The 11,926-nt window shown below is 39.0% G+C and overlaps 1 protein-coding gene across 1 annotated transcript; it reads left to right on the top strand.

Moving 5' to 3' along the window:
• The first annotated feature begins 445 nt into the window (after positions 1-445).
• Positions 446-11,184, top strand: ZAR1L (zygote arrest 1 like). Its single transcript, XM_006158437.2, has 4 exons — positions 446-1,170; positions 1,698-1,790; positions 3,689-3,763; positions 11,023-11,184. Exons 1-4 carry the CDS (start codon positions 517-519, stop codon positions 11,164-11,166), a joined length of 966 nt encoding a protein of 321 aa, XP_006158499.1. The 5' UTR covers positions 446-516; the 3' UTR covers positions 11,167-11,184.
• Positions 11,185-11,926: the final 742 nt, after the last annotated feature.

Here is an 11,926-nt window from a genome sequence, read left to right as displayed (position 1 = left end):
AAATAATGCTGCAGTGAACACGGGTGTGCAGATATTTCTTCAAGATATTGATTTCATTTCCTTTGTGTGTATACCCAGCAATGGATTTTCTGGATTGTATGGTAGTTCTATTTCTCATTTTTTGAGAAGCCTCCACACTGTTTAGGGCTGTACCAATTTACACTCCCACTGACAGTGTACAAGTGATAGTCACCAGAGGAGTATGTGCATGAATTGCTAATTAAAACGTTCATGAATAATTAAGAAATGAAAAACAGCTTTGAAAAAAAAAATACAGGAACAGTGAATTGAAGAGGTAGGGAAAAGCAATTAGGAATCAGGTGGCAATTAGACCTCTGTAGAGTCTTCCTCCTTCAATTAGGGTAATAGGTGGCAGCTCCCTTTAGAATCTGAAATAAATGGAGAAGCTGGGAGTGAACCCATACTAACTCAATTAGAAGAAAGAAGGGGCAGATGAATGTGGAAGCCAAAACAAGGACCCTGGGATTAGGCTGCTCTTGAGCACCTCCTGAGCAGATGGAGCGCTTTGTCCGAGTTCCCTGTGGCTTGTACCAGAACTATGGGAACACACTGCCTTTGGGACAGCTTGGATTTTCAGGACACAAACACCCTGACTGGAGACAAAACATGGGTCCCCCCACTTTCCTGGCCAGGCCAGGGCTGCTGGTGCCCACGAATGCCTCTGACTACTGCATGGACCCTTACAAGAGGGCACAGCTTAAGGCCATTCTTGCCCAGATGAACCCCAGCCTGAGCCTGCGCCTGTGCAAGGCCAACACAAAGGAGGTGGGCGTGCAGGTGAGCCCACGGGTGGACAAGTCCGTACAGTGCTCACTGGGGCCTCGCACCTTGCGCAGCCACTCCCCCTGGGACCATAGGGGACCCAGGGAGCCTGCGCTGGCCTGGAGAGGCTATTCATCAGTGATAGGACGCAGGAACTTGATTCAGTTGCGGAAGGAAGGAGAAGATGAAGATAGTAAGGCAATTTCAGGCCCTGCCGAGGCTGGCCAACAGCAGCCATCAACACCAAGGTCAGAAGATGACGGGCAGAAGGAACTAGGTCAACCGAATGTATTTGGGGAAAAGGACAAGACATACCCTCCAGATAAGAAGAGCAAGCAAGTACATGGAGACTCTGCCACCGATCCACTCAGCAAACCCAGCTTCCAGGTGGACTTTCTCTTCCTTCTTAGTCCTTTTCCAGTCCCATTCCCTCTCTTTTCTTTTCCATTTTTTTGGGAAATGCTAGCAAAATTTTCCCTTACTTCCTCTCTTTATTTGGTGAAGGATACTTCTGCAGACATGCATTTTATAGGACCTATATGATTCATAAGTTTTTGATAAAATAAGGTGCCAGTCCTAACCAAGCCTGTGAAAACACTGGCAAGTATTGCTACCGGGAATGAGGAAACAATGAAGGGCTTTGAGTTTGTGAAATAAGAAACCAGATTTTTTGTTTTGGGAGATCGTGCTAGTGGCATTTTGGAAAATGGGTTGGAAAAGTATGGAAGAGCAGCAGGAAGAATCCCAGAATGATCCTCAAGGAAGATGAGAAACTATTACAAATTAGTATAGTAGCATTGAAAATAGATAAAGCATGATTAAAGAAGTGGTTGCTTTTTCTTTTACAAAGCCATAAAAGAAGGATCTGGCTTTTTTCCCCTAGAGAGTAAAAGACTTTTCCCCCTTATTTTCAGTTTTTGGAACCGAAATATGGCTATTTTCATTGTAAAGATTGTAAAACCAGATGGGAGAGTGCTTACGTGTGGTGCATTTCTGGAACTAATAAGGTAAGTAAAAGTGAGTGGAGAATGAATTGGTGGGTAGAGATGTCAAGTGGAGGAGGAATTTGTCTCTTGATGGAATATGACCCTCACAATCTTGTCTTAGATAACTTGGCATTCTCAATGCGATGCGTGCTCACTGAAAGTTTGAACTGAGTTCCTGAACTGTAACTGGGCATTATATTTGCTTTTGTCAGTTTATTTAGATGAACTTTTTTTCTTATCTACATTGGGACTTTCTGTAACCATGTTTTAGATGGTATAATTAAAACAGGTTTGGGCCATAGTGATGGGAAATATTCACTGTTTGTCCACCAGATGGGGCAGTAAGAGGAAAAAGGTTAGCTTAGGCTAAACCTAAGGGGTGTGTGTGTGTGTGTGTGTGTGTGTGTGTGTGTGTGTGTGTTTTGTTTTGTTTTTGGTTGGTTGGTTGGTTGGTTTTTCTCTCCCTTGAATTGTCAACACATTATGATTGGAGAAGACTTCATATTAAAGTCTGCATCTCTGGATACCAGAAATTTGGTCTGCAAGTCTGCACATCATAGGCTGTGGTCATTATGAATTTTTATTTTGAAATGAGAACAGTAGGCTGCAGCTGAGCAGCTTTGGTTTCTTTTTGCTTGGCCTCTATGCTCTGTTTTGCAACAGTCTACGTAGGGACTATTTTACTGACTTCTCAAAATATTTAAGTTGGTGTCCCCTGTGTGGCATGTTAACTACTGCCTTTCTAGCTAAAAAAAAATTGTGAAGAAAGTGGGCAGAGGCATACTATAACCTGAATGAAACTTGACTTTTCAGACTAGCCATTTGCTAGACGACATAGGAGAATATATTTTTAACTTTAGTTAAAATTACTTCCCTTCTCGGGACCAGCAGTTCGCGTAACGGCTACGTCACTAAACTCCCATATAGTCGACCACGGTTCGAGTCCTGGACCCAGTGGCTTAAACTCATGCCAGGTGCATGTGCTGTGTGCCCAAGATCCCGAGAGGAGAATGGAGGAGAAGGGATTGCGGTGTGACCATCCCCCCGGGAGGTGATTTCCCGCTTTCTGTCTCTTTCTCTCTGTCTTTCTGGTGAGCACACGTGCCCTGTAGCATAAACCTCTTCAAAAAAAATTACTTCCCTTCTCTTTCCAAAAAAAAAAAAAAGATAGTTCTAACATTTTAAGGTACTAGGATACCAAAAAAAAAAAAAAAGGACACAAAATTTGCCCTTGAGAAATTTATTCTGTTAGGAGTAATACAGATAAAATACAATTCAGTGATAGTCAACATGCAGTGGCACTCATGACATGGGAACAGTACAAAAATGATTCGGGGCTGGGGCGATTAACCCTGCGTGAGTTACAGCATCATGACAAACAAGCAGGGTTTTAAAGGATAAATAGGAGACTTTCAAGTAAGGTAGGAAGAAAATATGCATAGGAAAAATTTATCACCTACAAAGCCTGTGTTTTTAATGGATAACCACAAATAACTTAAAGTTCAAGTGAGAAATACTGAAAAATTAAATATGTAAGAACCAGCAGAGCAAGACAAAAGGAGAAGGTCAAGGGTTTGGTCTGCACAATGGATAAAATTTTAACAGCTACTTCCATTGAGTACATGCTGTGATACTTTATGTGCATTACTGGGTAGTTGTCAGAACAGTAGAAAAAGTAAGGAGAATTATTTTAATTTTATAGGAAAGAAAAATTAGATTGAAGGTGTAAGACAACTGACTGATGGTCCTAGGTAGAGCTGAAAACCTCAAGAGTAGAGGCTGGGTAAAAGTGAAGTTCAAGTAAAGAAATGGATTACTTAAATTAAGAACTGAAGTCTTGGGAATGGAGGTACACACATGTGCACATACACACTTTGTTGTTGTTAAAGCTTGTGTAAAAATGGTGAACTTCTCTTCAGGTTTATTTCAAACAACTGTGTTGCAAATGCCAGAAGAGTTTTAACCCTTACCGAGTAGAAGCAATCCGATGTCAGGTGAGTATATAGAACATGTTTATTATGTCTATAACCTTTCTGGTCTTAAAACATAATGCCTCTGTTGCAAAGGTATGAATTGATAGTATTTGGCATAGGAATGCTAGGTTTTCTATATGTATGAAATTTAAAAGTAAACATATAAATTGCTTTATGTGGTACATTTGCATATGGTTTGTGTGTGTGTTTTTCAGAAATGCCTGTTTATTGTTAGAATGTAGTGATTTAATAGGTGACTGTTACTAAGCTTTTACTATGTGCTAACCTTTGAGCTAAGATTTTTTATTTTTTAATTTAGTTTTTTTTTTTGGAGAAGTTTTTGCTGTAGGGTGCATGCACTCACCAGAAAGACAGAGAGAGATAGAGAAGAAGCCAGAAATCACCCTCACCCCTGGGGGGTATGGCCATGCCACAATCCCTTCTCCTTCATTCTCTTATAATTTTGGGCATGCAGGCACACAAGCCCGGTGTGAGTTTAAGCCACCAGGTCTGGGATTCGAACCACAGTCAATTATGTGGGAGTCCAGCGATGTAGCTATTATGCCATCTGCTGGTCCCTGAGCTAAGTTTTTTATGTGCATTATCTATTGTAATTTAACCTTTGTGATAGGTGTTATTCCCATTTTATAGATCAGAATGCTGTGTTTGATAAGATAAAATAACTTGCCCAAGGTAAGACTGATACTAAGGGTTAGAGCTGTGATTGGATTCCATGGTGTCTTCAACATAAAGAAAGTCACATAATTAGATAAGACTTTAGCTTTATTTTTTCTTTTTGGTTTTTGCTATAGGGTGCATATGCACGTCAGAGAGACAGACAGACTGACAGAGAGTGAGGGGAAAATGAGAAATCACCCCCCAAGGGGGATGGCCATGCTGCAGTTTCTTCTTTTCCAGTTTCTCCTTGGAATTTTGCACATGCACATGCTCCCTGTTCATTTTTCAAGCTGCCATGCCCAAGATTCGAACTGCATGGTCAGCCTTGTGGGATCTAGCTGGTTGGCCCAGATCTAGATTTCTTTGAAGTATTCTTGAGTTTAAGAGAAACAGAATTTAGGACTAGCAGGTAGTGTGGTGGTAAAGGGTGCTGGACTCCCACATGGTCAACTGTGGTTCAAGTCCCAGAGCTGGCAGCTTGCTTTCTCACTTTCTCTCTCTCTCTCTCTCTCGCTCTCGCTCTCTGGCTCTGTCCCTTTCTGGTCAAATTAAATAAGTAAATAAAGTTAAATAAGATAATTATTTAAAAAACCAGAATTCTAAAACAGCTGGAAAGGAAGCTGTCTTTAAGCTTTTTAGAAAAGTGTGATACAATTGATTTTCAAAATAGGTTCTTTAAAGACCTAAATCCTTCACTTTTTTGATATTTCTTCTTTTTTGTAAACTTGGTAGAAGTAAATAATTCATAAACTAGTTTTAAAAAATTATTTAACTTTATTTATTATTTATTTATTTATTTCGACCAGAAAGGGACAGAGTGAGAGAGAGAGGAACCAGAAAGGGACAGAGTGAGAGAGAGAGGAAGCAAGCCATGAGGACTGTGACTCAAACTGTGATCAGCCGTGTGGGAGTCCAGTGCCCTTAACCACCATACCACCATGCCACCTGCTGGTCCCTATAAACTAGTTTTTTTTTTTTTTTGGAGAGGTTTTTGCTATAGGGCGTGTGTGCTTGCCAGAGAGACAGAGAGACAGAAAGCGAGAAATCACCCCCCAGGGGGGATGGCCACGCCGCAATCCCTTTTCCTCCGTTCTCCTCTTGGGATCTTGGGCATGCACTCACAGGCGCCCAGCATGAGTTTAAGCCACCGGGTCTGGGACGTGAACTGTGGTTGACTACATGGGAGTCCAGCGACATTACGCTAACTGCTGGTCCCTATAAACTAGTTTTTAGAATATCATTTATCTCGAGATTTTTCTAGTGTGATATTGGTACTTAGTTTGCTTATATATTAAATTGGGTTGAAGTACGTTTTCTTACTACTTTTATAAACATTTAAAGATAAGTATGTACTTAATTTTATTTATTTATTTATTTTAAAAACCTGACTAGAGAGAGAGAGCGAGAAAGTGAGAAAAAAAGCCACCAGGTCTGAGACTTGAACCACAGTTGGTCATGTGAGGTCCAGTGTCTTAACCGCCATGCCACTTACTGGCCCCTTTCTAAATAGTTTTATTCACAATAGAGAGTGCATACATGTGCAAGAGAGAGAGAGAAAGAGAGACGGAGGAAAAAAGGCAGCCAGGCACCATTGACGGGGTCTCATCACGCTACACTCTAACTCCTATAACCTTCCTGTCGGGATCTTGGATGTCCACATACATACTTGGTATGTTTTCACGTCAATCTGGAGAGCCCAACCCTCCTTGGCCATAAGGCTTCCAGCACTATAGTTCAATTTGTTACTAACTGCCACCAGGTTGGTCCCTTACTATTTTTCTGCACTCTTTTTTCCTTTTTTTCTTGTGTTTACTAGAATTGATTCTATTGTTTATTGTCAATTTTGTCTTCTATTATCTTGTTAATTATTTTTTCTTCAATGTTTTCCTGGCAGTACTATAGACAATTTTTTTTTTTTGGAGAGTTTTTGTTTTTGCTATAGGGCACATGCGCTCGCCAGAAATCCAAAGACAGACATACAGAAAGCGAGAAATCACCCCCCAGGGGGGATGGCCATGCCGCAATCCCTTCTCCTCCATTCTCCTCTCAGGATCTTGGGCATGCACACACACACACCCGGCGTGAGTTTAAGCTGCCAGGTCCAGGACTCCAACCACAGTCGACTACGTGGGAGTTCAGCGACAGAGCCATTACGCTAACGTCCCAGTACTATAGACATTGTAACACGAGTCCTTGACTTACCAAAATGTAAATAGTTTATATTACTTTTCCCTGACAATGCAATGACTTTAAAACACTGATTCCATATCACTTTATCCTAATTTATATGTTGCTGCTGTTGTATTTTTTAATCTTACCCATATTTTAAACTTCATAAAATAATATTTTAGATGGTATTCATTTTGCTTTACTTACATATTTATACTTGCTGTTATTCATAGGTCTTTTTTGTATCTGGGATCATTTCCTTTTGAAGAATAGACTTTGATATTTTCTGGGGAATGCGATGGTGGCACAGTGGTAACACAACACTCTGTAAGGCTGACCACATGAGAAGGTTCCAAGGTTGTATCTGAAGACTTCACCCAATATGCTGAGTGTGTGTGTACCTATTGTTTGGGCTGACTGAAACTGTGAGTGAATACCCCCTTGTGGATGCTTGTTTCTCTGTATCACTATCATTCTTACTCATGAAATTTAAGAGCCAAATTTTTGTTTCTATAGTACAGATCTGAAGGTGACAAATTTTGTTTTGTTTGGATATCTTTCTTAAGAAATATTTTTGCTGGCTGCAGATACGTTGATTTGGCCATGGTTCTTTTTTTTTTTTTTTTTTTTAAGGATCTTGCTCTCATTGTTCATGAAAAGTTGTTTTTTAGTTTTTTTGTAGCTACTTTGAAGTAATCTTTCTTTCTTAAATCTGCTTACTTTTAAAAAAAGTACTTATTTATTATTATCATAATCTTATTTATATTACATTGAATCACATGTATCTTTACAGTATATTACATTTCTTTTTCCAGAAGGAATACCATGCATATCAGTCAAGACAAAGACATTACTATCCACATCATCATCATCATCAAATAGCTTTTCATCATTATTTTTCCAGATTAGTATTTTTATTCTCATTTTTAAAAGCATTCAATCTCTATATATCATTTTGTTTGTAAAAAGAATTTACCCAACATGAAATACTTCTCAGACCAGTCCAGTTGAGAATACTATGCATATTATCATGGTAATAAAATAAACCATTTCTGTGTCCCACTAATGTCATGCCCCTCTATTCTTTCTCTTGCTATCCTTCTCTATATGCTTCCCTTTTCCCCCTCCCCTGTTCCACACTGTCTTCAGCATCCCTAACTATTTTCACTGCTTCAATGCCCTCCAATACTTCGATCTCTACCATAAAGTGTGGATAGTCAGAATATATTAAGTGGATACATACAATATCTTTCTTTAATATCCTTATTTGCTTCACTCAGTAATAGATCCTCCACTTTCTATCAAATGCCAGGGTCTTGTTGCTTTTTATGGCTGAGCAGTATTCCATAGAGTATATGTGCCACACTTTTTCAATTCATTCATCTGTTTGTGGACATTTGGGTTGGTTCCATGTCTTAGCAATCATGAATAATACTGCAATAAACATTGATGTGCGAGGGCTTTTCTAACTGAGCATTATCCTGTCCTTTGGGCAGATACCCAGAAGTAGTATTGCTGGATCAAATGGTAGTTCTAATTGTAGATCTTTGAGGAACAAAATCTGCTCACTTTTAAGATCTTTCTCTGCTTTATTTTCAGTATTTTTACAGTGAGGTGCTTAGTTGTAGTTTCTTTGTATTTACTGTGCTAGGGTTTCATAGGGTTTCTAAAATCTGTAGACTGAAGATTTTCATCACTTTTGGAATCAGTCATTATCTTTTCAAATGTTACTTCACTCTCTCTTTCTCTTCTAGTTACTCATATTAGGCCCTTCCTATTACTTTTTGCCTCTTATGCTATTTTTTTCTTTTTTTTTTTTTTGGTTACTTATTTTATTATTTAAAAATTTTTTTCATTTCATTTTCTTCCATACATTCAACCACATTATTATTTGTCTTACAAAATGGATGTTTCAATAGGTGAGCATTTCTCCCTAGTACTATTGATAAAACTACAAAATATCTTCAACGTTTTTCATACTTTTGTCTCTTCTTGCTTCAGGCTAGATATTATCTAAAAAAGCATCATGCTTTTTTTTTTTTTTAATTTGCTATAGACCACATGTGTTCACTGGAGAGAGAAAGAGAAAGTGAGAAAACGAAAGTGAAACCATCCCTGAGGGGGATGGCCACATGGGCTGTAGACATTCTCTTCCATTCTCTTCTAGGGATCTTAGGCATTTACATCCACACACCCAGCATGTTTTCCAAATGCCGGTTTGGGATGCGAATCATGCTCTTGGCCACGTGGAATCCAGCAGTTTTAACCACATGTCACTGGCCAGCCCCTATTATCTATTTCTGTTTCTCATCTCAGATCTTTCCAATCTGCTACACTGAGTTATAGATTTAATTATCATATTTTTCTGTTCTAAAACATCCTTCCTGCCATCTGTTTCTTCCTTCCATTTCTTTCTTTTATCAATTCCAGTTCTCTGCTAGAAATATCTGTCTTATTTCCTTAAACTTATTAAACATAGTTATTTTAAAATCTGTCTGATAATTCCATTAACTGTCGGTCTGTTCCTATCCTCTTTGTTTTCAAGTATGTTACTCTGTTTCCTCACATATTGTTTACTTTGGATTGAATGCTAGATAACATATATAGAAAACCACAGGAAGAGAAAACAGTCCCAAATGTCAGACTCCCATCTTTTCCTAGATTTTCTTCTCTAATGCTTTGATAATTTTCCAGGGCTTTCAAACAGTTACTTATTTAATTTTATGTCAGTGTTTCTAGTTGTCCAGGAGACTTGGTCAGAATTACCTAACCCACCATTGCCAGAATGATAAATCTGCTTTTAGACTAAATCCTTTTTATATTGAGTCTTCTTCCATGTAAGGGTAGTATAGGAGACCCAGCTGGAATGGCTCACACTACTAAGATGCTGTGCTCTGCAGGTGGGACCACACAGGAGGTTAGAGATCAATTCCAGATCCAACCTAAAGGCCAGGCACAGTGACATGTACATGTACTTCCAGAGACTCGGGGAGGCTGAGGCTGTAGGATCTTTAGCTTGAGGCTGGCCTGCACAACATAATAAGACTCTATAGAAAAAAGAGCTGGATGTGGGGCCAGCAGGTGGCATGGTTGTTAAGATGTTGGACTCCCCAATTTGAGTCCTAGACCTGGTGACTTGAAAGTCATGCCAGATATGTGTGCGTACTTGCCCAAAATCCTGAGAGGAGAATACAGGTGAAGTGATTGCAGCATGGCCATCCAACCTAGGGAGTGATTAATCACTTTCCCTCTCTCTGTCTCTCTCTGGTGAGTGCATGTGCCCTATAGCAAAAACCTAAAAAAAAGAGAAAGAAAGAAAAAAAGTTAGGTGTGGTGGTGCGTATGTGTAGCCCCAGTTGAGAGGTTATGGCAGAAGGATTGCAGTGTGATAAGACTGTGAAAAAAAACAAAAAGATATTATGAGAATGAAATGAATTAATCTCAGTAAAGTGCTTAGAACAGTGCTAGGCTTAAAGTAAACACCATGTGAGTATCGGCTGTTGGAATTTTCTTGTAAGGAGGCATACTTCTCATTGGGAGAGTAGAGGATATGAGTATAGTACTTAGAAAATGAAAAATGTGAGGCCAGCAGGTGACATGGTGGTTAAGGTGCTGGACTCCTACGTGACTGACCGTGGTTCAAGTCCCAAACCTGGTGGCTTGTTTCTCTATCTCTCTCAGCCCTGTAGCAAATTAAAAATAATAGTAATGATAAAGCTAAATAACTAACTCTTTTTAAAAAGAACATGAAAATGCTTATTTTTACAAAATATAAAGGTGAGTCTTGACTTATGCTATGTGACTGTGGAACACATGTGGAAAATAGAGTAGTGAGCAAAGATTGGCAGAGTTGGGGGGAATGGACCAGGAAAGCATACCAGTCTCTATAGGCTGTGATGCTTTATTTATCAGAAGACATGATGGGCAGATTGAATGTTTAGAAAGAAAAGAAACTTATGTTCCTCTAGAATATTCCCCTCTCCTAGTTTTAACAACCCAAAAATATATTGAGACATGGACAAATGTGTAGAGGTAAAAATCACTCTGGTTGAGAAACGCTGCTCCCATTTATATCATCAAATCACTTTATTCTCACCCACTACCTCTCACTCCCACCCAGGGACAGGTATAAGATCTATAGTGAAGATATTCTACAAAACTCTAACTTTTGAAACTTTTCTCTTTATGTCATATTGGTTGGTTCAGCAATATTTTCTTGAGCGTCTCTCATCTTTCATCTTGGAAAAATGTATGATATTTATTGTATACAGGTGATTTTATACAACTTGGTCAAGAGCTTCTCATAGGTAGGACTTGAAGGAGAATAAATATATCAGCCATAGGTATAGTTGAGGAGAAATATTAACATATGGATTAAACTTGAGACACTAATTTAATAATTTACTGTCCCAACTGTTCTTTGTTTTCTAAAGACCTGTTCAAAGTCTCGTTGTTCCTGTCCTCAAAAGAAAAGACACATTGATCTAAGGCGGCCTCATCGACAGGAGCTATGTGGACGTTGCAAAGACAAGCGGTTCTCCTGTGGCAATATTTACAGCTTTAAATACATTGTGTGACAGGCATCGTGGCTTGTATAGGACACCTGAGCTCTTCTTGTAACTCACTGTGCTGTCTTCCTTTTTTGCAACTTGGCTCTGGTTTGGCATTGGAAAATGGACTAGGCTTTTGTACATTTTGTAGGTTATACAAAGTTTTGTACTTTTTGTATAACAGTCATACAATAGAATAAAATAAATGCATGTGAACTTAATCGTGAAAGCACATTAATTGATCCTAGAGTGAAAATGTCAATGTAGCACTAGGAAATGGTAGATACTATTGTTTATGTGAAGGGAATAATAAAGAAGAAATTTTCATTTGACAAACTTTTATAAGCTGGGTGTTCTAAGCACTAGGAACATAAAAATGATCAAGGGGCAAAGTCCTGGCCTTAAAGTATATTTAACTATACAAATGTTGATACAGCACTTATCGTATGCCAGGTATTACTGTCAGTCACCACAGAAGCCATCTTAAGTAGTAACTATTATGCTCCATTTCATAGATGAGTAGATAGAGGCACAGGGAGATCATAGAGTAGAGCCAGGTTTGAATCCATGTAGACTAGGGCTTGCTTGATACTTTTAAATAGCACTCTTACTTTTAAGTTTAGATCATAAGTACCATGAGGGAAACAGGGTGTTATGGTTGATAAATTCTTTTATATAGCATGACTGGGAAGAGGCAACATAAGAACTGAGAAGGTAGGATAAGGAAGCTGGGAGAAATTAATTTTTTTTTGAGAGGTTTCGCCATAGGGCACGTGCACTCGCCAGA

The sequence above is a fragment of the Tupaia chinensis genome, unplaced genomic scaffold (genome assembly GCF_000334495.1).
Source record: "Tupaia chinensis unplaced genomic scaffold, TupChi_1.0 Scaffold000597_1, whole genome shotgun sequence".
NCBI classification, from domain to species: domain Eukaryota; kingdom Metazoa; phylum Chordata; class Mammalia; order Scandentia; family Tupaiidae; genus Tupaia; species Tupaia belangeri.
The sequence above is the reverse complement of the archived record's forward strand: the minus strand, read 5'-3'. Positions and strand labels throughout refer to the sequence as shown.